The 24555-nt window shown below is 41.6% G+C and overlaps 2 protein-coding genes across 6 annotated transcripts; one reads left to right on the top strand and one right to left on the bottom strand.

Annotated features, from left to right (window-relative positions):
• Window positions 1–995: 995 nt before the first annotated feature.
• On the bottom strand, window positions 996–13871 carry LOC146699022 (uncharacterized). Its single transcript, XM_085471943.1, has 9 exons — window positions 13798–13871; window positions 13424–13481; window positions 8660–9007; window positions 7211–7477; window positions 5785–6072; window positions 5321–5434; window positions 5087–5145; window positions 3101–4990; window positions 996–2707 (listed from the first exon to the last, which is right to left on the bottom strand). Exons 2-9 carry the CDS (start codon window positions 13461–13463, stop codon window positions 2678–2680), a joined length of 3036 nt encoding a protein of 1011 aa, XP_085328069.1. The 5' UTR covers window positions 13464–13481; window positions 13798–13871; the 3' UTR covers window positions 996–2677.
• On the top strand, window positions 13188–24045 carry LOC146699021 (uncharacterized). Of its 5 annotated transcripts, none has more exons than XM_085471946.1 (6): window positions 13188–13397; window positions 16216–16275; window positions 16945–17310; window positions 21145–21384; window positions 23095–23191; window positions 23514–24045. In XM_085471946.1, the coding sequence occupies exons 1-6, from the start codon at window positions 13388–13390 to the stop codon at window positions 23572–23574; spliced, it is 834 nt and encodes a 277-aa protein (XP_085328072.1). In that variant the 5' UTR covers window positions 13188–13387; the 3' UTR covers window positions 23575–24045. The 5 variants fall into 5 exon arrangements, with proteins under 5 accessions (XP_085328072.1, XP_085328074.1, XP_085328073.1 ...); XM_085471948.1 differs by lacking the exon at window positions 13188–13397 and adding an exon at window positions 14260–15714 and having other exon boundaries at window positions 16219–16275; XM_085471947.1 differs by lacking the exon at window positions 13188–13397 and adding an exon at window positions 14260–15714.
• The last annotated feature ends 510 nt before the right edge of the window (window positions 24046–24555 follow it).

The following is a 24555-nucleotide window of genomic DNA, read 5'->3' as shown; positions in this document are numbered from 1 at the left end:
TGTGCAAATCTACTGCAGTCTCCTGAGTAAAATCAACACTGGCTCTCTACACACTTGAGTCAGGAAAGCTCGCTGCTGCAATTTGACACACTCCACAACGAGCATTCGTCAATACAGAAAAATGCCCTCTTTGCACACACAGCACTTGAGCTATGTTTTCCTTTAATTTATGCCACCAAAGGCGTGTGTAAACAATTACAATTACTTGCGGCAGTCACAGTAAATCACTTTAAATCAGTATACTAAAACAACACGAGCAGATTTACATGCAAATTGGCCCAGGGAAGGTGGCGACATAAGCTTTTGAGGTTTACTGTGCTGCGTGTTCGAAGACTCCAGAATGTCTTGCAATTTCCATTGAGCTGTTTAGGAAATAAACAACACACATCCCTCCAAAGATAGCAGGAGTAGCATAGTATACAAAGTACTTCATTTGTAAAACCGCTCCAAACTTTTCATAAATCACAGCTTTCATCTGGAACTGGTAGGCAATGGTGTAACCTATTCTGGTACCAGGTACTCAAATGCACTCCATCTCCACTCATTACAGTGCTAGACTACCGTGAAGTGTCTCCAATAGTGAGCAGCAGGCCTGTTCATCAGAGGTGACGTACAAGTGGGAGCAGGGGATTGGGAGACTGATGGAGCTGTGATCCAAACACACACTCTGCACCTCCACAGCAAGCCGAAGGAACAGATTTATCTGAGCGGAATCAACAACAGCACTCGGTATACACAGGCGCCATGAATAATTAGCACTATAGACACAGTGAGCAGAAATATGGCTAGACTGCAAACAGCTCTGTGATACAGAAGAACACCAGAATAAATAGGCGCTTATATGGATTGACTTACTGTCAACATCCATGCATACAGGAGGTATTTTTGCACTGGAAATCCAAAATCCTCATGTGTTTGTGGGGGTGCATTTGGCTGTGAACAGTCCTTGAAAAGTGTTGTCTAGCGCGATGACAGCGAGATGACAAACGCAGTAGCAAAATATCTTTATTTTTATTGATAAAATAAAAATACAAATCTGTTCATTAGTCCCAAATATATACACATTCTTCTCATGATAAATACTGTACTTTTATCATCTCACTTGGAACATCTGTATGAACTGTTTACAAGCATTCATTTTCCAAAACAAGAACCAAAGGAATTATGGTGCTCCAGATGTCTGGTTGGAGCTTCCATATGCGCTGAGTAGTTTTTCATGTTGGTTTCAAACGCTGAGCTTATTCATTTCAATATTAAAGAACAGAGTTGGGGATATTCTGTGATTTGTATTCTTAATGCCAAATAAGTTCCAGGGGAAGAAAAGAGACTTTTCAATTTCTTAACCTGAGGCTTTGATTGACATATCCACTTTTTGTCTGCTAATAATAATAAAAAGGTCACAAATACATGCCCTGTTTTTAAAAAAAAATCTCGTAACAGATGCATACTAGCGGTAAATGGTTTTGCTGGAGGCTCGGGATGTGACATTTTAAACCCTTTGAACTTTTAGCCAGCACAAAATTTATGTGACACAATTCATTTCCAACTTTTTGTTACACATTTGGTGCAACGCAGTGCCCGAGCTGTTGGTTCTGTTAGGAGAAACAGAACTATATCAGTATTAAATAAAACATACAAAACAACACCACCGATATCAATTAGTGCAACTTATCATCAATATAAAATTATACCCTGAGTTTAAAAAAGGGGAAAAAAAAGCTAATAACGACAATCTTTCATTTTTAATGAGCCGTCTATGAACCCGTAAATTGTTACACTGCTTTTTCAGCAGAAAGTGCGGCAGCTCAGGTTTTTTTTTTTTTTGTGCTGACCTCATTCGTGCACGGGTATGATTATTTTCCAAGTCATTTAAGTCACATAAAAGCATTTAATTAATAGGTGCCCATCCATTTGGGGGGATCCCCCTCATAGTAAGCAGAGCATTATTTCCCAGCACCACTGGAGCGAATCCCTTTAATTGAGAAGTGTCATAAGAGGCATCTGTAAACAGAAGGCACAAAATAAATAGCTCCAAGTAAATCAAGACCACCCCTGCTGCTAATTTCATCATTCATGACTGCTCCCAGGGGCCGAGTCCATCTTGTGCAGGGTCCTTTCTCATTTATTGTTTGTCATTACTGGCTCAGGTAGTCACGGATATTCACGCAGCTACCTCGTGTGCATTTTATTTGGGCAGTTTAGTTGTTTAGTGCTGCTGATAAATAGATGAGAGGACATGAACTTCTTCAGGTCCTATGGATCACTGCACTTTAAAAAACAAAAACAAAAACAGGCCCTTGGCAAATTGTGATACATGTGCTTCAGAAGTACAAAGCAGTCCAATAACTGGGTGTGGGACACAGTTATTGTATTTCCAAAGGTTTGTTGATTATGGAGCTTTGTAGTAAGTGTAATTTTTTCCCCTTAAAAAGGGTAGCTCGAACCTCCTTTAAGATAATTTCTAATATCTTTTCAGAAAACATTTCTCACCCCAGTCTTCGTTTTTTTTTTTCCATAAAAAAATAACTGATTTCAGGAGTCAGTTATGACAGCGTTTGACAGCTTTTTAAAGTGCTAAACCCCGTGCAGTCAGTCTTGCTTGGTGGTATATTGGATCTCGTCTGTCGGCTGTTTGTTCACAGGACAGTTGCAGAGTGTAGTTTGCTGACATCTGTCATCATCTTGGTCTCCCTCTGTGAGCCTGTTGCTGGAGACACACAACAAGCCCTTCATTGCCGATGTGACACACACAGACACCAAAAAAAAGCAGGACACCTGACACACAATGCTACTTTAAAAACTGCCACAATGTCACAAACACTCGAGACTAAATACAATTTTACGGCACTGACAAACACTGTCAACCCAAAAATTGCAACACTTTTTAAGACTGACTGTCAAGCATCTTTCAAAAAAGACTGAGGCAGCAACTGTTGAGCAGACAGTGAAAGAAGGAGCAGGCCTCGTATAAATGCAAGTACGCAGGAAGCAGGACAACACAGGCACAAAAGTGCACGTCAGAGACAGCCGCATGCTGGAAATCTGCAATATCAAACATATGGCAGCTGTTGGCTGCTATCGTGCTGTGTCTCACACTCACCTGCCTTTGGTGAGCTAAGTGGGCAGGCTGCCCATGGCCATGAGCATGAGCGTGGCCGTGCCTGTGTGCGGTGACATGCATGTGGCCATTCCGAGGTTGGTGATGATGGTTGGTAGGCATCACGGTGTGATGGCGATGCGCATCAGGTCGCTGAGCCACTGGCATATTAACTGGAGGTCTTGGGGGCTCCGGGGCTCTACCAGGGGATTTATGGTGTTTGCGCTCTTTAGGGAGCGTTTGAAACTCTCTGAGGGGGATAACAGGAGGAGGAGTCGGTGGGTGCTGATCCCCAGCAGCTGGAGCTTGAGTCTGTGGTCCGGGGTGAAGCAGGGCAGCCTGGGTCTGCTGTCTCCGATTTTGAAATGTCTGAGCCCTTGCAGTGTGGGCTTTGAGTGCAGCCTGGGTTAGATTGCTGGGTTTTTGCTGGCTGGAGGGATATGGGGCTGGAGCAGTTCCCCTTTGGGGAGCTTGACCAGCACCATGTGTGACAGGCTGTGTCTGTGTACCCACGCCTTGTGGTGCTGTTTGAACTGGTGCTGTTTTGTTTTGCTGAGCCATGTGTGCCTGTTGAAGATGATTAGGATCAGCCAAAGCTCTTGTGTCCGCACCCTGCGGTGCAGTCAGTCCCTGTTGTATGGTGGGTCCTTGTGAGACAGCAGAGTGGCCTACAGAGGCAGTGGGAGGCAGTGCCTGGGGGTTATTGCTGTGAGTGGCTTCCTGCCTGGGGGCAGACTGGCTACGAGGCGAACCTCTGATGTCTCGCTGAGCACTTTCCCTTTGTGTGTGGGGGCTTCTCTGTGTGCGTTGTGAGGACTCGTGCTGGGTTAAAATGCCAGAGAGTACCTGCTGAAAATCAGCCGAGTGGTGCCGCGAGCGTCTGTCAGCTAATGATGCATCTTGTCTGGGTGGAGTCCTGCTACGGGAAGCAGTTTGTCTCTGAGTTCGAGGCTGAGATCTGTTTGTTGTTCTTCCTTCGCGTATGGGAGCATGGCTGGTATAGTCTGTAGTATCACTGGTGTACTCAGATGATGTCTGTCCTCTGTCTTGCGTGCCGTTGGGATACGCTGGTGTCCCTCTGAGGAAATCCCAAGACATCTGTCGACGGGAGGAACTAGGAGTGGCCTCTTGTCTTCCAGAGTTCCTGTCAGACCTCCTGTGAGACTCTGGTTCCTGGTATGTTTGTGTGTTGGCATTCCTCTGTGAAGTGTTATTACTGTTATAATGTGTGTATCCAGTCGGAATAAGTCCTGGTTGATCTTGCTGATATGCGTTTACTTGAGCATCCTGGGGGTCACTAGGATAGGGTCTGCCACTTTGCATTCTGGGATTAGACTGCCCTGCAGGCATCAGGCTGTGTTGGATTTGTGAAGCGTTATTATTGGCTGCATTGGTAAAGGGAAAAGAAATGTCTTGCTGTGTCTGTTGGCCACCAGTTGGATACGAGTTAAGATTGACATGAATGGCGGGCAACTGTGCATTGTTGTTCGGCTGGGTAGTTTGCGGCAGCGCGTTAAGGCTGACATGAACCGCCTGCGGCTGGCCGCCGCCCTGGGCAGGGCCAGTCTGTATGAGAATGTTAGGATTTTGCTGCTGTGTGTTTGGGAGTGTGTTTGTATTCTGAGCATCGGTCTGCACGAAAGCCGGGTTGTCAATGCCATTATGTGGATATGAATTGGTGTTCTGAATAGCATTGTGTAGGAGTCCATTTGTGTGCGTATGGCCATTGTGTTGGCGTGTGTCAGAGTTACGCAGCCCATTTGGCGGCAGTGTCTGCAGGTTGTCAAGGCTTTGGCGTGCAGCTCTGTATAAGCGGTCAGAGTTGTGTTGATAGAGGGGAGGGTTGGGACCTTGATCCAAATCCCTTCTACCATTAGGCTGTGGATCTGCGGGCTTAATGGAAAGACACAGAAAAAGGAAAAATGGAATGAGAACAAAAAAGAATTGTCAATAAATCAGATCTGTAGTTAAAATTTTACAGGGGCTTACCACAGGCCTTTGATTTGGGTTGGTCTTTGGAACCAGCGCAGTTTCCCTTTGTCTTAATGCTTTAATAAAACAAATAATATTGCAACATTGCAAGGAAAAATTAATGGACTACTTTTAAAGTAAAGATGCTAATAAAGACTGTGATGAAAAGTGTTTTGCTTCACAAAATATACAATAAATTTTTTAAGAGTGGACAAACACAAGGTTTGTGGTCATACACACACACGAACTCACCCTTCCTTCTTCGCACAAGAAAGAAAATGAGCACGATGAGGAGCACGATGATTAAGATGCCCAGGAAAGAGCCAATCACAATCCCCGCCACTTCCCCTCCGCTGAAGCATACGTCTGAAATAGAAGGAATGGTGTCACAGGGGGGAGAATTAATAAAGATAATGAGTCTGGAGGCTCAGACAAACAAGAGGAGGCAAAGAAAAAAATGAGACAAGAGGAGGTGAAGATTCTAAAAAAAGGAATGATAAAGTAATTGCAAAGAAAGAGGGGGGTGAGGAAACAAGTGAAAATAAAGGGATGAGTCGGGCTGGTTCACTGAATGACTTTGACCGCATTCTCAGCAGATCAATCTCCCAGGATACTTTCTGTCCCTCTCCTGTCGTGAAGACAGATATGAGGACGGAGTCCAAAACCAACTGTCATCATAATCAGTCAGAGAGAGGTCAGCGTTCACCATAACTCACCCACGATGGCAAAGACTGTGCTCTGGGTTGACGTGTTTCCAGTGATGGCGTTTCTGGCCGTGCAGGCGTATCGGCCGCTCTGATTTTTCGAATAAGTCTGAATGGTGAGCGCCCCGCTGTCCGGCGGGCTATTTGTGATAGGCTGTCCGTCGAGTTGCCAAGAGAAGAGCGCAGGAGGCAGCGAGTTAGACGTACAGGTGAGACGAGCCGTCTGTCCCACCACCACGTCCCCTCCTCCGACACACTGTTTCGGGGTGTCCTTGGTCAGCACAGGGGTGTCAGGGCCATCTGGTTTGTTGATTATTAGAGGACAAAGTTATCAGCACCAGAAAGATTTACTTCACAAGTACAATGAGCACAGTTTTATATCTCAAAAAGCAAAGGCACGGATTATATGTTCAGCTAAAGGAGTTATCATTTTGTCAATTTTATTTTAAAGACATCAAGATAAATCACTCTGGTGAACTGTCTTTAATCTTGACTGCAAGTTATTCGGCTAATGGAGTTTTCCCATACAGAAAAAATAAGAAAATGTTCTCTCTGAAGGTTATTTTTACATGTATTGCATGACTTGCATGCCTCACAGTATAATTCACTCACTGAAGTGGCAACTTTTGTATTTTTCTTCTTAAAACATGATTATAAGCTAGTACGAATCAAGTACGACTTAAATAAACATTGTGTATGTTGTTTATCGGAAATATGGATGGAATTTCTCCCACATGATGCTTGTTTCAAACCGCCATGTATTCCCAAGGACACTTTGGCAGCTTCAGTGTCAAAAGGACTGAACCACCAAGAATGCAGTTAGTGGGCAAACATTAACTACTACCCTAAACTCAGCTGGTCTGATGTCAGCACAGCTTAACTGAAGAAATGCATTAATTTAAAAAAAAGATGGAAACTATTGTAAATATTTGCTTGTTATAGTTTCCCACATGCAGGCTTTGCAGATTTACTGCCCATTTCACCAAACTGGGAAATTGTGGTTGAAATTGAAAAACTGACCTGAATAATTATTGGAGAAAAAAAATAAATCAAGAGATAAGGTGACATTGAAAGTAATCATTAGCTGCACTTTCAGTTTTACCAGCTGTTATCAGTCTACAGTACAGCAGCCCCTGTGAATGAATACGTCTGTGGCTACAGAGGATGGGATTTATTTCGGACACACAAAAAATACACGTTAGATCTTTGAGGACACCGATCAGAAGCATAGCAGTTGTAACATGAGAATTACTGAATTACTGTTGTGATCGAAACAAAGCCAGAAGCACAACAATAAGCTTTTGGACAATGTTCTGTGCACTCTGAGTGCACTTCAGCATACTGTATGCAGTGCAATGGGGGTAAGCAGATAAGCTACTGCTATTTGCAGTGGCTACAGCAGATTAGCTTCCTCTTGTCTTAATCACTACAAACTCACAGTAGATAGTGAGGCTCTTTGTGGCAGTTTGGGCACTGACGGGGTTGCTGGCTGTACATGTGTACTCCCCCGCATCACTCCGTCTGGCTGGGTTAATGATGAGAGAGCCACCGGAGATGGTGATCCTGGAGTCAGCAGTGACTGTTGAGCCTCCTTTGCCCCACTGGACTGTAATCTCCGTCCCAGCAGTCCATGTACAACTCAGAGACACATTTCCCCCCTCCAATGGTACTAAAGGCACAGACAAACTCACTCCGGCTACGGCATCTATGGGAAGAAAAATAAACTTTACCAAAGAGCCGCAAAAGCAGAAATGTTGAGAAAAGATTTTAAAATTAACGACTACTATAGGTATGAGCCTGAGTGTTTGAGAGAGAAAGAGAACGAGAGGGAGCTCACTTCAAAAGTTGGAGTGACAGAACAATAGAGGGCAGCTTTATGTATCTGTTGAGGATAATTTGTTGTAATCAAAGCAAGTGAGAGCTGAGAAGGGACACCGTTCAGATAGAGGCACAGATGGCGAATAAGGGGGCAGACGGTGTGAGTGGTACCCGAAATGCCTCTTGGCGAGCAGCCTAAGTTAAATAATTGGAAAAGGAGAAGAGGGGGCATACGGATGGAGGAGGAGGAAGCGGTGACTAAGAGAGAACCTCAGCAGCTACAGCAAACAAACAAAAACATTCGAGCAACTACTAAATAACTCCAATCACTCCTGTTTTTGCAGATCACCTGTGAATCAGCAGCAGGATTTATATTTTAGCATTTTGGCTGCCTTTCATTTCAAGAGGAAGCTATGAACGAGTAAGTAGGAGGCTGAGAGTCGTGCAGAAGGACGCGGCTGTTCCATGACATGAACTTGCTGTGGTGAGTTTGGAGAATGTGACCTTTCAGCAATAATAGACTAGTGCCTCTAACAATTCGGTCTCTCTGGCACCCTATTAGCACTGGTGGTAAGAAGGTTGAGAAAATCTGTACATCATCCCTGCAGCGTGGGCAGCTGACTGAAATTAAAGAGAGACCCTCAGCTGTTCGGGCTCAATTACAGTACTGAATATAAATGAATGCAAATACAGTATGTACTGTATGCAAATGCAACGCTACATTTAGACTGCTATAATATCAAACATCTAAGAGCATGAATGCTGCATATTGGATGAGTTTTAATTAGCATAAAGCCCTGAGCCACTGGCTTCATCCCCTCCTCTTTTTTCATTAATTTTACCTCGCCTACTATGGGTCACTAATTTCATTATACCTCCCAGACTAATTCTCTTACTTCCCGAATCCTCCCTCTTCTCTTTTTACTCCCTGGTATTCCTCCCTAACATTATCGCTTCCCTCAAAACCTCTCTCCCCCCACACACTCTACAAGCCCTCCACTTTCCCTTACCACCCCACTTCCCAACTCTCTCTTAAATCAACTCACAGGGGCACTTCTTTATCTCTTACCAAACACTCTCAGCTGTACTGATCCGGTGTTCACAGACAGGTTTGTGTTAGAAGTGGGAAGCACCGTTGCCTGGTAGCTCCCCGCATCCCGGAGCTGGGCACTTCCAATTCTGAGCGTGTTGGCAGTGATGGAGACCCTGCCCTGGAACTGCGGTGGTGGTTCAACCGTTGAGGTCCCTCCAGCCCACACGCCCAAAGGCCTGTTCTCATACAACCATGTGATGGTCAGGACACTTGGTAGGTTCAGCAATGTGAACACTACATCAGTACCAGTTTGAGACAACACTGGGTTTGTCTGGAAATTGATCACCACCGGTTTCTGACCCAGTACACCGACGGGGAGGAGAACTAAACAAACAATCAAAAAAAGAGAGATATTAAAGATGCAGTGCTTACAATGTTTATCATTTCAATTTAGGGTGGAGGAAATGTTTTATATTTCAAACAACGTGCAGCAGAACCTGATAAGAATGTAATCTTTTTTTACGAAAATAAATATACTAGATAGTGAAATTAGCCGTCATCATAATAGCACCTGAGGACACATGACTGTTTACATCAAATTTCAGGGTAATCCAGGCAAAGATAAGCATAAACACGGTGTATTTTTAAAAATTAAATCAGTGCATCTCAGCGTTTTTGTTTTGTGACCTTCTGCAGAAATTAGAAGAGTCTAGACAAAAGAGTCTTAGAAAAAACTAAGGAATAAAATCAATGTATGGCTTTTTTATTTCTTCCTTCCTCAATAATGAGTCATCAGTTCATTCAACAAACAAGTAATTTAAAACCAACATAAACAGCAAAACGGTTCTCATACTTTGATGGTGACGCATTATAGTGTCATTTGAGAAGCTGTGGCTTCGACCAAAACCAGAGACAGATGGAGAAAGTTCAAACAACTGCCTAGCTGAAAATGGAGAGCCAGTTTAACTATTGGGAAGAAAAGTCACCCTCCAAAAAGCCAGGCGAAAGCAAGGCCATCCACTGCAACAGCCCACATTACTTAGATACTCCCACAAGGGAACGGGTCATGTTCAGGTCATTTTTCACTATGAAAAATTGGTCAAACTTATGTCTGAGCTGGATTTGGTTTCTGTTCTGTTTACAGCAACAACTAAAAAAGAAAGAAAAAAAAGAGAAAAATAAGCATCTAGTGTTGGTTACAGTAGCAAGTACTGAAAAGAGGGGATTCTCTTGAAAGTTAAAAATGCTATTAACAGTCCATGGGCAAATACACTCCCACTTTAGTAGGTACAGCTGTTTAACTGCTCATTAATACAAATGTCTAATCAGCCAATCACATGGAAGCAACACAATGCATTTGGGCAAGTAAGCACTGTCAAGACGACCTACTGAAGCTCAAACTGAACGTCACAGGAGAAAATGTGATTTAAGTGACTTTTAACATGGCATGGTTGTCGATGCTTGACTCACTGGTCTGAATATTTCAGAAACTGTTGATCTGTTGGGAGTTTCCCCACACAACCATCTCTAAACTTTACAGAAAATTATCCAAAAGAAGAGAATATCTGGTCAGCAGCAGTTTTCTGGGCAAAAATATCTTGTTAATGTCAAGAGGTCAGAGGAAAATGGTCAGGCTGCTTTGAGCTGACAGGAAGGCAACAGTGACTCAAATAAGGACTCGTTATAACCAAGGTATGCAGAAGAGCATCTCTGAATGCGTCAAACCTTGAGGCAGAAGACCACAGAGGATGCAACTCCTGTCAGCTGAGAACAGGAAAATGAGGCTGTAATTCACACAGGCTCATCAAACTTGACAACAGAAGATTAGAAACACTGACTGATGTAACGAGCTACAGTTTCTGAAGCAACAGAAAAGCATGGATCCGTTCTTCTTTGTAATAGGGTGGTGATGTTTGTGTAGTAATGCGGGGACTCCTTAGCACCAACTGAGTCAAAGCCGACCTGAGTATTGCTGCTAGTGTACCCATTTTCTGATGAGGTTAACATGTCGAAAAGCTCAAATCATCTCAAATCATCTCCAAGAATAGATGATTGGCAGCCGGGGGTCAGTCCGACTGGCAATAGTTTGTTCCCTGTATTAAAATAACCAGATCTCAATTTAACAGAGCACCTCTGCAGCAGATCAGGAAATTTGCATCACGGATGTGCAACCAACAAATCTGCTGCAACTTTGTGATCATATCAATATGGACCAAAATCTTTGAGGAATGTTTCCAGCAGCTTGCTGAATCTGAAGAATTAAGGCAAGTACTAGCATAGTGTCTGGTGTGTGTCTGCATGTTTGTGTTACCGCGATATAATAATGCAGATTGGTGAATAAGAAGGGGAAAGGTGTGGGACACATCTCTGAGCATTTTTGTTTTGGGAGCAGAATGGAATAAAACGGTAACATTTCTAAATTAAAATAATAATAATGAAAACTGAAAAAAAAATGGTATTTACAAAAATGTTTAGGTTACAGAGATGCACCTACATGTTTTTTAGAATGAAAAGAAAGCATCTGCATTTTCACTTATATGGGGTTTTGGAATACTTCTAATAGCATAGTATTCTTAAATTTGTAGTTTTACTCCAAGGATCTGAGTACATCTTTCACCACTGCAGAGGAGAAAATCTATAGATACACACAGTGGGCTCAGGGGGTAAAAACCCATTAGTAAGGTACACACTCTTTCCTTCCTCATTGATTTCACACCATGATTTTTGGATTGTAAGTGATCCCAAACTAAACATCTATTTTGTGTTTTTGTTAGCCTGACTTATTGTAAGCCATGTCATAATCATATTTGCTGTCTCTCTTCACAAAATCAGTGGTGCATAAGCGATTTTTTTAAGCAACTACATTCCAAAGAAAAACTGAATTTAAGTTCTTCTGCTGTTTGCATGTTTGTCAATTTGAAATCTGCATGGGAATAAAGAAGGAAATATGTGCTTTTGTCTTTAGCTACCATTCCTCTCTGTGTGTGTTTTGTGTTAGTATTGCAGATTGAAGCTGGAAAAGCCCTGCTGAATTTTCAATGCCTTTTTTTACTGGCATATAAAGCTTCTATGCGACAACACACCAGCCAGTGATTTATAGTGAATAAATCAATATGGTCCTGATCAGTCTCGCTGGACTGCCTTTATACGATTTTCACAGGAGAGCAGAGAATAAAATGACACCAGTGAAATGGCCTGTATTCAGGTTTCCCCACTGATTTCTTAAAGACAACAAAAGTGTTTTAGGCTTTTAGGTTTGTTGTCTTCTTAAAAAAAAAAAAAAAGTCAGAATAAAGGCTAATGAGTCAGAAGTGAGAAATGATAACGAGTGAAGCAGCCCAGAGCTGATGCTTTCATGTGCGGTTGGAATGATTTTACAAGGCCGTTTTTACAAGGGCACCTAAAATAAGATGCATTTATGACATCATTAAGAGTTAGACTTTAATAAGTAAAGCCTGTCTAATAAATCACTATTAAAGTGATTTAGTTGGATACATGGATCTGAAATGAACTGCAGCAAAGAGTCCAGAGGCCATGCCAATTGCAGCAAAAGCGGAGTGATGATGAAACTTTCACCTGCAAACTTGTACCCAAAGAGGCTGGACTTTAAATCTGTGGGTTGCTCCAGTGGGTGTGGCGGTTTCTTTTGACAGTCCTTCTCGTTAAGTCACTTTCAGCTGAACAACATTTCTGGAGATGTAAACTAAACAGCTTCTTGTTTACCAAAGAATTTATCAGAAACGCATCCACCAAACCGCAGGCACAAGAACTGGAGAAGTGCTTTCATGAGCAGTGTAGGTTGAATGAGAACTGTGTAGAAGCAGCTGCCGATAGCAGCAAAATGAATATTTAATCATATGAAAATGTTGATGATTATTACTTTAATAATTATCTCTCATGCATGAAGAACAGCCCTTAGTTAATGAACAAATTAAAATATAATTTACATTCCTGGCGCTAATTCGCTTTCAGAAGCTTGTTGCCTGATCTTTTTTGTTTTTGAGCAAAAGGTTTTCACAAACAGGAAACACAAGGCGCTAAGTGCGGCTGGCATTATTTTATATTTTTTGCTACTATCAACAAACCCCGCGAAGAAAAATCGTGTTATTCTGCCTCTGAACCTTTTCTGGGCTCACTTGTTCCTGCTGAACTCATAAATCTTTAAAAACATTTCACAAATACATAGAATCACTCCCTCTCTCTCTCTTTTTCTTAAAATACAGTAGATCTAAAACAAACAAAACAACAAGAAAAACAGAAAAAAGGAAATGTAGTTTTTTGTTTTGTTTTTTTTTAATAAAAATAACTGAAACAAGAGCAAACTTCGCCTTTCTTGGGACTTATGCAGGCGTTTGCTTTTTTATGTCATGTTTTCAAAACAATAGCCAGGTATCGATGCTACTAGTAGTCCTATTGTTCATATTATTGTTTTCAAAACCTGTAGACTCGCCCTTCCCATTAAAAGAAAAAAAAGACACTCTTCGTTCTGAATCATGAGATGAAAGCTCAGATGTTTGAGCCTGTAAGCAGGCCCTGAAGGCATCACGTCACTCAGTCGGCGCACCGACGGGAATGCAGCCGCGCAGGTTTAAGAGCGGTTAAAGGCGAGCTTTCTGCTTGAAATGCAGTTGTTTTAAAACGTGCCTGGAATACCACGGCGTCTTTTCCCCAGCCTTGTTTTCCCTCCACTCTCAGCACAGACTCAGTCGAAACTCTTTGGACTTTACAGACTTTTGTGAGCTGTTTGAACCTTGCACGCGGGACATGAGGAGAGGTGACTGTCAGTGCAAATTGTTTTACCTGCCAGCGACAAGCTGATAAGGAGCAAAGGTTGTCTCATGTCGTCAGTCAGGCCAGTCTGTTGGGAGATTAAAGCATTAAAACCTTAACTATACAAGATATATATATATATATATATATATATATATATATATGCATGCACACAATAAATGTATGCATGTGTGGATATTTTTAAAAATCCCTAAAGACATTCTCTCCGGTAGCTGGGATAGGTGTGGATATTTCTTCCAATAAATGCTGTGTGGACATTTTATCATATTGTTACTGTGCTGGCTGGCTATACATCTAGTTCGGTTTACATCTGATTAATAAACTTACAAACATAAACATCTTAAATATAGTATGTAGTATAGGTTATATTATAATAGGCTTACCTCTGTATAGCCCCTTTGTCCACATATTAGTTTTGTGCTGTAAGGACGAAAACACTTGTCGGCTACTTCCTACATTTCTGTTCATACCTGTGACGGACACGCCTGTTTTCTTAAAGAAGACGCAGTCATTTGTTTGCGGTAGAATGGTCAGTGGGTGGGAAATAACTTTGAAGTAACAGCTGTTGCATTGCAGCGACAGCATTTGGAGAAAGTCGATTCCTTTCACATTCATCATTCATTGGCATTTTCCTTCCGGTAGGTGATCTCAGGTCAGCACAGTGGTTAAGACGCAAGACTGAGATGCTTTAGACATGTGCAGAGGAGGGCTACCAGGGAAAGGATATTGAATATGGAGCTGCCAGGCAATTGAAAAAAAATTAAACCACAGGGGAGATTTGTGGATGTAGTGCAACGGGTTGACAGAGGAGAATGTAAGGGAGAGAGGGTGAGATAGGAGATGATCCGCTGTGGCGACCCCTATAGGGAGCAGTCGAAAGAAGAAGCCATGATCCCCTAGAGCACCAGATAAAATCATATAATTGCACCATCTTTACACATTTGAGTCTTTGATTCAGCTGCTCGCTTGTGCAGTAACACATTAGCAAACTGAAACAACCCCAGCAAGTAATTCATTTGCATATGGAGCCAGAAGCTTATAGATGATGTCTGCTGAGGAAGAAGAAGGAAAAAAAGAAAAAAAAAGCTGATATGAGGGCTAACAGTGTTGATATTTTTCAGCTGTTGTATTAGTGCCACCCACTGGTTAATTCCAACTGACAGCACTTTTCTGTAGACTCAGTGGGGGCCACAGCTGTGATTCCCATGATTATTCGTAAATCCTTTGCAAATACAAATGGTTTTATAATCATTTTTAAATCGCTCATTATATCCGTGCCCCAGGATGTGCTCCCCAAAGTGAGAAACTGTGGAGCTAACCTCTGAATAAGTGATGTCATTATGCTTCAGTGCTCTAGTGGTGTAAGAGACACGTGTGGCAAAACAATCTCGTGTCAGAGCTGGTTCGGAGGCTGTTGTGGCGCTTTCGATCATATCAAATCATCTTGTTTGATGGATTCATTTGTATCCGCTTGCAGTTTTCTTTAAAACAGCTGGCGATCAGATTTTAACACAAAGCTAAACTTTCCCAGGGAATGAAATCGCTGGCATTCCCCTTAACATGCTTGAAGAGGTTTCTCAGTTGCAAGCAAGGGACAATTATTGGAAGAAATAAAAATAGAGTAAATCGTGTATTAGTTCCTCTTTACAATTCAACACCAAAACAATGCATTGTGTCTGCAGGGCAACTAGTGTTCGTGCCGGATAAGAAGCCCGCAGTACAAAACCTATTTTGTAAGAATGCGTTTCAACATTGTCAGTGATTTCCTTCCAAAGAAAGCCATTTCTTTTTATCACTATTAACAAACAGCTCAGAAGCAGCTGTGTGAAAATCTAGAATCAAATATGCTGTATTGTCCAGGGAGCGTGTGCTAGAACACAGGCCCAGGAAAGGAGCAGGGTGGTGCTTATAATAAAAAGGGGGTGGTTTTACAATAGACAGTTCAACTTATTTAAAGCACAAAGCAGAAAAGAGCATTGACTGTACAGGAAGTGGTGGTGGGGTGGGAGGTAGACTGTTGGAAAAGAAAATGACGCCTACGTGACACACAAGGGTTGGACATGACGAGAAGGGGGGAAAAGGCCAGAGAGAAGAGAAGAAGCTCCAGAAGACATCTGGCTTTACTGCTGTTTCAAACTGGAATATTTCTTACAATGGCAAGCCCTTTAAAGGTATTGCGGTGTTTTGGGCCATAATTCTTCTCACTGAGGTGAACTGCGCTGCACTTTAACCTCTGAGAAAGTCAATACAGAGCAGAAGACCTCTGACTCAACTGTGCTGTCTGTCTCGGTTTTAGAAAGGTAGGTGAGTCCCGCTGCAGAGGGTTTTGATGTGGATAACTTCAAGGTAAACAAAAAGGGGAATTCTAGGTTATATTTAATGCATGCAGGTTGGGTTGTGTTCTTGCACCGTTATCTCTGTTCTCTCTCTGTGTTTTCCTGTAGCAGCTGTGCTTGAGGGGCTTCATTTTAGTTTTGGCAGCAGACGTGTCCCGGTTTTGTTCCAACTTCTGATTTTACTGCAGTCTGCAATGCCAATACTGTTGTTCTTTGGATACTTCACAAATAAATTAAGAGGGGAGAAAAAAAAAGAATACCCTAAACATTTGGCTTACATTTTTTAATAGAAGGACATGCTGGCTGTAATTGTTTTTGCTCTCATTTTAATTTCACATTTTCTCTGGAGGTGGTGTTATTATTCTTGCTGCAGTGGCACCCCTGCTGCCTGAGTACAGAGGAAATTGTGTGCCGCTGCTGAGGTCATGGACAAATTCCTCTTTCTCTACTCTCCGTCTACATCAGCAGGTGTTATGGATCTACAGTATTTCCTGTGCTGGAGAGTTGCCCCACTGTTTCTCTTGAGTAAGCCTTTTTTTGTTGTACCCGCCATATTAATGATTTTGTCATTAGGCAAAAAAAAAAAAAAAAAGCAAAGAAGGGAAAAAGTATTGCTATGTTGCTTTGCCCTTTTTTCTTTGTTCTTTGTTCAAGCTGAGACAGTGGCACAGTTTCTGTTCCTCAGCCACACAAAGAATGATCAAAACAACCCTAAGACGTTGCACTGTTACGCAAAAGTGCCTCTTGCGTTAATGACCGCACTTGCATTATTTACGTTTCCCCCATCCTTTGCCTTTCAAGTTAAGACACATGATTAATAGCTCTCATGGTAAATGCAAACAGGCTTACCAGGCTTTGACACAGATTTTAGGATATTGATGTGGTTTGATGGATATCACATTAGGCATGTTGTCATGCATTATAAATCATAACTTGACATTATTTGACAGCAACTAGCTATAGTATATTCATAAAGTGCATACAGAGAAGGATGGCGATGACATATTATGTTATTGTTTGTTTCATTAGCTTTCTATTTTGTTCGTACAATGCAAACACTCCAGAGGCAAAAGTCTGATTGAATACTGCAGGTCTTCATGGCCAGTGCAGTAGAAATATGCACTGTATGAGTCACGTAAGTGAAAGAGGCACAGAAGACGATGTAATAAAGAACAGTGCGATCTTTGTTCTCAGTGCCATGTGGGCTCCATTGTATGTCAGTGCACATCCTCAATGAAGAGCCGGTGTATGTAGTCCCCGGATCCAGCCTGGATCTGAAAGCCCAGATCAAGCGTGGACACCTGGAAGACATCTCCACAATAACCTGGGAACACGAGCCGGAAACGGGGTTTAATATTGAGAGAGTGACACTGGCCACGTGCTCTGGCAGGAGTCTCAAGTGTGCTGGTACGAGGCCAAATGTCCGTGTGAGCACCGAGCAGCAGGAGACGACACTCCAGATTAATGGATACACCACAGCGGACAGCGGCGTGTACACTCTGACTGTGACAGATCGCCAAGGAGCCAACACCTCCACACAATGCATCGTCAGGGAATACGGTACAGTATGACGACCGGCACGTGAGAGGATTTATTGTGACAGCCTTAGATAAATCCCCTTTTGTTAGTAAAATATGTGCACAGTCACTTTAGTATGCTGTCCATTTATCCAGGTCCCCACTCCACAAAGGCTTGTTGTAACAGACGTTATGGAGAAATTTAAAGACACTGCTGGTACAGTGCAGGGATAAACAACTGCTTGAGTGTTAAGATGCTCTATATTTACTATAGTTGATCATTTAATTCAAATTATGAGCATTTAAAGGTTGTCGCGTAACCCCTCACTGACTCTGGTTCTGACGGAAGTTTCTTCCTGTTAGAAGGGAGTTTTTCCTTCCCACTGTCGCCAAGTGCTTGCTAAAAGGGGGGCGTTTAGTTGTTGGGGTTTCCTCTCTACTAATGTAGAGTCTTTACCTTACAATATTAAGCACCTTAAAGTGTCTGATGTTGTCATTTGGAAGCTTATAAATAAAACTTCAGGTTCAAGTTGACTTCCTACCAATCTCAGTACCTCCAGGAGCAGCTGGTCAGCTGACCTGAGAGACCGACAGGGTGTGTGGAGATGAAAAAGCTCAGAGAGGCAAGGCGGGGCAAGACTGTGAAGCATTTAAAAATAAACATAAGAATTTCAAAACTCTAAAAGACACAGGCAGCCAGTGTAGTGAGGCCAGGACAGGGGTTATATGCATTCTTTTACGAGTTCCTGTTAGGAGTCGTGCAGCAGCATTTTGAACCAGCTGCAGACATGAGAGCAACGACTGTCTGACCCCCACATAAAGTGCGTTACAGTAGTCCAGGCGGGAAGAAATAAAAGCATGGATCACTATTTCAAGGTGCTGCCTCGAAAGAAAAGATTTTACTCTTGCCAGTCGCCTTAAATGATAAAAACTGGACTTCACCACTGCTCTGATTTGGTTGTCCAATTTAAAATCACTGTCCAACTTAAAACCAAGATCAGTAACAACAGGTTTAAAATAAACTTCCAGAGGTCCCAAATCTACAGAGGAGGACTCACAGGGACCACTGGGTCCAAACACCAACAACTCTGTTTTCTTTTCATTAAAATTTAAAAAGTTTAGAGCCAACCAAGCTCTAATGTCATCTAGACATGTCATGAGAGGTTTTATGGAGATGCCACCCTTCTGCTTCAGTGGCAAATAAATTTGGCAGTCTTTGGCATAACAATGAAATGCAATCCCATGCCTTCTACGGATAGAAGCCAGAGGCAATAAATACAGTAAAAACAGTAGTGGCCCTAAAATTGAGCCCTGTGGGACACCGCATGACAGAGGAGCAGAAGATGAACCGAGAAGGCTGACAGAGAAAGTTCGATCTGACAAAGAAGACTTAAACCAATTGAGTGCAGTGCCACCAATACCTACTACATCACTTAATCGAGAAATTAGAATATTGTGGTCTACGGTGTCAAAAGCAGCAGTTAGGTCAAGCAAGACAAGGACAACATGGTTACCAGAATCACATGCCAGAAGGATGTCATTAAAAACCCTTAATAATGCAGATTCTGTGCTATGAAGTGTTTTGAAACCTGACTGAAAAACCTCAAAGATGCCATTATCATCTAGAAAATCTTTCAGTTGACTAAAAACGATTTTCTCTAAAACCTTGGAAAGTAAAGGCAGCTTGGAAATAGGCCTATAGTTCGCTAAAACTGTGATCAAGGCCAGGTTTCTTAAGCAGTAGCTGCACTACTGCATGTTTGAAATTTGCAGGAACCACACCAGAAGACAGACTGCTGTTAATAATTTCAAGGACATACTGCCCTATACTAGGAAAAATGTCTTTAAAAAATTGTGGAGGAAAAGGATCCCGAGGGGAACCTGTGGGCTTAATATGGTGAACCACATCCTCTAAAGTGGAGAGCGTCACAAGTTCAAACTGAGTAAAAACAATTTTGAATAATAAAAGCTGAGGTATCTTGTTCAATTAGACCCAAAGCAAGTTAGAAAAAGTAGGTTTTTAACAGCATTTTAAAACGATTGAGAGGCTGGTAAGCTAAGTTGATCAAAAGATGAGGAGCCACCACTAAAAAGGCTCGATCACCTCAGCTATTAAGCTTGAATCGGAAACATCTTAAAGCAGTTGGTTCGTAGACGTCAGTGCTCTGGCAGGATTGTAGGGTTGCAAAAGTTCAGTTAAGCAAGGTGGTGCTAAATGACTGAGACTGAGAAACATGTAATAAAAATTTTAATTGGATCTCGAAGTCTGTGTAAGGAGCAAGTGTAACAAGAATATAGGTGATCACGTCATTTCTGTTCTGTCAAAAGGCAAACTTCTGCATTTTGCACATCCCAGAGGCGATGATGAAACGACTGGTCAAAGTCAACATATAAAGAATTGCAATAGTTTAAACAAGAGAGGTAATAAAAGTGTGAATTACTCTCTCAAAGTCATGCAGCGGGAGAGGCCTTCACCTTACTGAGATGCCTTAGTTTAGCAACAGAGCTCACCTGTTTATCAAATTTTGAAGCACTGTCAAAGTGGTAAGAAGCTATAAGACCAATTAGCAGAGAGATACCCATCTAACATGTTGGGTTGCCCGAATAAAATATCTTGCTTTGGTTTTGTTCAGCTTGAGGACAACAATGGTGGGCACAATGAAACATTATAAATAACAGGCAATAGGTTAACTACAAAAAGAAGTGTATGGATTATCTCATAATAAATATTCATTAACAACAGTCCTAATTCTAGATGATACACAACAAAAGTTTTTGCACAGTAATGAATGCAGATAATTAAACACTGATGACTTTGAGGAAAGAATATTACCACCAAGCTACTGTACATTTTTTACTGTGTAATCCATTATTTTGCCTTTAACAAGAGACAAGAGACTCATGAGAGGGTATGAATTTTTAAGTATAAATCATTAAGTTAGAAGCGTTTTGATGGTTATATCCACTGATTGTAAAATTATGGTGTAATTACATCCATGCGTCATACCTCCACCTGGTACTTGTTTAAAGGTTCAATACGGCAGCAGTAAATGCTAAAGCAGCAGTAAATTAACATTAAGACGTCCCAGTGTAAAGACGTGGGAACAAAAGGTCCTACTACATAGTGGGGCTGCTGGAGAATATACCAACAGTTAGTTGAAATATGAATATAAATGTTGTTTGCTTTAAATTATTTGAATATGTTGCTGCGGCAGTTTATGTAAAACTTGGCCTCTTTACATGAATCTCTCTGAGTAATTATATGAAAGAAAGAATACATCAAATACTCTCCAGCTGACTCTGTTGTGGCCTTTCAAGTGTTAACTCCAATAATTACCAACAGTATAACGAATGCGCTTTAATTTCACAGTAGAAAGCATTGTTTTCTTCTGTTGGTAGATGTCTCATTTAATAATGTAACACTTGGAATTAAATTTGCCTACAGGCTCCACTTTCCCGGTCTTTCTTTTTGCGTTTGTCCCTCTAGACGAATCCAGTCTCCCCGTAGTTTCTGTGCTTTTACTCTCATTTGTCTGCCCTAACAGTATCAATTCATCAGCTCCACTCTTCTCTACATCTGCTCTCTCGGCTTCCAGGGTTTTCCATCATCCCATTCTCCAACATTATGCCTCTCTCTCTGATCTCATTATTGTCTCTGAAACTGAGCCAGTTTCTCCTGACAGCATTAAATGTCTCTCATGATTCTTTGTCTGAGACCCTCTTGGACAGCCGTGTGCCATTATTCTTATTCTATAACAGATAGATGCCCACGGCTGAGCACTTAATATATCCTCTTGTTTCCATCCAGCGCTGCATTCTTTACCTACATACTTGTCACATATTTCCATATTTCACCTCTGTTTGTCTGTCTTTCCAGAGGCAGTCCACCACGTCTCCGTCAGCATTAACGTGTCCCACTCCTTGCTTGTTTGTAACGAGGCCTGGGGGACTGATCCCAGATTCAGCTGGCGCCACGAGAGTGCCGACATCACCAAGGCGGTGGGCAAAGTCTCCAACAATGGAACAATATTAATTATTACCATTTCTCCACTCTGTGGCCACTTCACCTGCATTGTTAGCAACAAGCTCGGCCATAGTTCCGCCACCTACACTGCAGGTACTGCTTTACCTTTTTTAATCAACACTTATGACATTAACAGTGGAAGTGTAAAGGGAAATATCCCCCCCACAGGGATGAAGCCACTGATAATTATCACGTCTTGGGTCTGTGGGTTATTTTTTAGCTTGGCTTTTGTGGTTCACTGTCACTGTTCTTGACTTAATTTCCAGCTGTTGTTGTCATAAAAAACACTGAACTCTTCCTGTCTGACATCAAAAGACAGACACACAAAGTCAGAGTGAAGCTGATAAATGTGATCCAGCATTTAGCAGCTAAATGGATAAAGGAGACCATAAGAGGTCTAAAAAGGAGTGTGAACATTGGGTTTTTGAACTCTTAAAATATTCTAATTATAAACTTTTTTTTGGAGTTGGTTTTACAATTTTTAGATGGATCTATTTACTTGAACATTTCTCTTAAAAATCCTCTACATTAATTTGATCGCTGTCTTGTTATCTTGCAAATTGAGACATGCATAAATTTATCATAAAGCAATTGAAAATCATCTGCATATGTGTGAATAAAACATTTTTTAAAATATTACAAATGCTACATGATCTATAATGCATCATGCAATAGACTCACGTTGCAGTAGACCACTTGATTTTTTATGTGTCAACAAAATGCTTGTAATACTCAGATTTTATCAATAATTTTGATAAACTTTGCACAAAATTAAGGAGGTTTGTGTTTGGTTGATTTTTATTTTTATTTTTGTAACAGTGCTCCTTGGCAACAAATCTTTCCCTTAAATGGCATCACGTTTGTAAGGAAAATGCGTTTGTGGGTTGAGCAGCAGAGTTGAGCAGCAGAGTTGAGTATGTGGGTTGTGGCCATGAAAAACTTGTCAGAGCTGTTTGTGATTGGCAAGAGAAAAATTGGAAAGTTTTTAATGGACACAGCCCACATACTCAACTCTGCTGCTCAACCCACAAACGCATTTTCCTTACAAACATGGCTTCATTTAAATAAGCAGGTTTTTCAAGGTGTACGATTTATTGGCAAGAAATAATCTACCAAATACAAATTTCTTTACTTTTTGTGTTTATATATAAAAATATACTCTCGTGGACTTAAGTCAGAGTTATCTTTGACTTGTAATGCAGCACTTTTTTCATGGTCATACTGCATTTACTTGGGATGTAAATCCACATTTCTCCACATGAGATTAAAAAACTCAATGCTTGATCCCCATTTGGCTGGAGCAGGCGGTTCGATGTAAAGGTGGCTACGCCTGTTGACACTTTATTTAAAGCCCACCGTGCTGTGTCATGGATATTCAGGAATCGGACTCCTGTACATAATGCATTGTGTCTATTGAAGCTGTGTCCTGATTGCGCTTCTGTTCTGTTCTGTGTATTGTATCACCGGTGGTGTTTCAGTGATAAAGGATTTTCCAGAGTGCAATCAATAAATCACTACCAACACTACTGCCACTGCCGCTACCACTGCTGCTAAACAGGCAAGACAAATGCAATTCCTCGTATCTGCCAAGAGGCATGATGATCCAGCGACAGTCAGGGTATTTTAGGATGCCTCCTGTTATCCCTTGGTGTTCCAGTCAGTTTAGTGACTGTGTGGAGTTGTTGCAGGGGACCTCTTTGCCCTCTAAGAACAGCCATGCCAGATGACCTCTGTTTTTTCTGTTTCTTTGGGTTTGTTTTTCTTTGTTCCTCCTCTCATCGGCTGTTTTTTCCTGGTTGACAGCACCTTGTGAGACCGAGAACAGAAGTGCGACGGCAGCTGTAGTCTGTCTCCTGCTCCTGCTGAGTTTAGGAGGAGTGCTCGCATTTCTGCTGTGGAGGTACGGTAAAGCACACAGTCACTGGCAGACACAAGCACAAATCTCATTTCAGGCTATGCTCAGTTGATAAAGCCATATGCAGCGAGAAAATAAGACACTGGTAGTGGATGCTTTAGAAAACGACAAGGAAAAAAAAAAAAAGGTGATGGTACAGAATGAAACAGCAAAATGTGACACGGTGTCCTCCCACACAATACTGTGCAAACATGAGGCGTGACAGGCCAGCCTGCGTCTGCTGACAAAACAATTGTCATTTTTACTCGAGCCAGTGTACAGTTTGTCACTGTTGCTGCACTAAATTGAACACTTGGTTTCTTTTCAGGAGGTACAGGCACAATAACAGAGGAGAAAGGCTGCACGAGCATTTAGATGACACCATCTAAAAAAAAAAGTGCCTGAGCCACATTATGCTGCTCAGGTGTCTCAGAGAGGAGAACAGGAAGAGCACTGGCCTATGGGGGAGGGCCTTCCTGTCCTGTGAGCACTATGACCTTTCACTGCACTGAAACAATGTGAAGAGCGAACCGCTTCTGGACAGATAAAAAAAAAATATATAAAAAAAGTGGATATGTGGATTGAAGGGCCAGCCTTATACTGCCTCCCGCTGGGCTTTACCTGAAACTGTTCAATAAGCATTCATTTTGTAACCTTGTGTTAACTAAGCTGTATGCTTAAAATATGCTGTAAAATATTGCCTTTATGCTGAAATCCCTCTACGTAATGTGATGGAAATCAACAGTTCACAAAGATTGTTTAAATTAACGGTGCTTTTTGTTATTTTATTTCCTTCAAGCATGTATTTTCACAGATATGCAACAAGCTTATCAGCCTTCCAATAAAGTTTGAAAGCAGGATTTGGCGTCTTTATGAAAAAACAAACAACTCTGTGAATGAAAACTGTAATCACTGATGGTCATGTGATTATTAATTTGAGGAAAAATAGTATTTGGTTTGTTTGAAATACTTGGAGAAGCAAACATTTGATCCTCTTTGATACTTAGTAAAAACTCTACTTGAATAACACCGAGAGACAAAAATATCTTTTTCAATCCATGTGATGTTCTACTGTGGAATAAGAGAGTAAGCCCTTGGCACCAGAAGCTACTTTTACCCCCTTTAGCTAAAATACATTCTGGCAGGTTTCTTTGCATAATTATCCAGACTCTGACATCAGCTTAGTGAAAATTTTACCCGCCTTCCATGCAAAATTCCTTTAGAGGCAAGATCTTTAAGAGTTTTCATGCAGTTTTTGTGGTTTTCACATCCTTCCATTTCCTCGTTTTGAGTCATTCCCTGGTGGACTTGCTAGTGTGCTTTGGATCATTATCCTTCCAAAATACCTACTTGCTGCTTAATTTTTCAGG

This window comes from Copadichromis virginalis, linkage group LG11 (assembly GCF_057382275.1).
Source record: "Copadichromis virginalis isolate Kocher_CV1m ecotype Utaka linkage group LG11, C_Virginalis_male_GT1.1, whole genome shotgun sequence".
NCBI classification, from domain to species: Eukaryota; Metazoa; Chordata; class Actinopteri; order Cichliformes; family Cichlidae; genus Copadichromis; species Copadichromis virginalis.
Note: the sequence above shows the minus strand (reverse complement) of the source record. Positions and strands in the feature narration are given on the sequence as shown.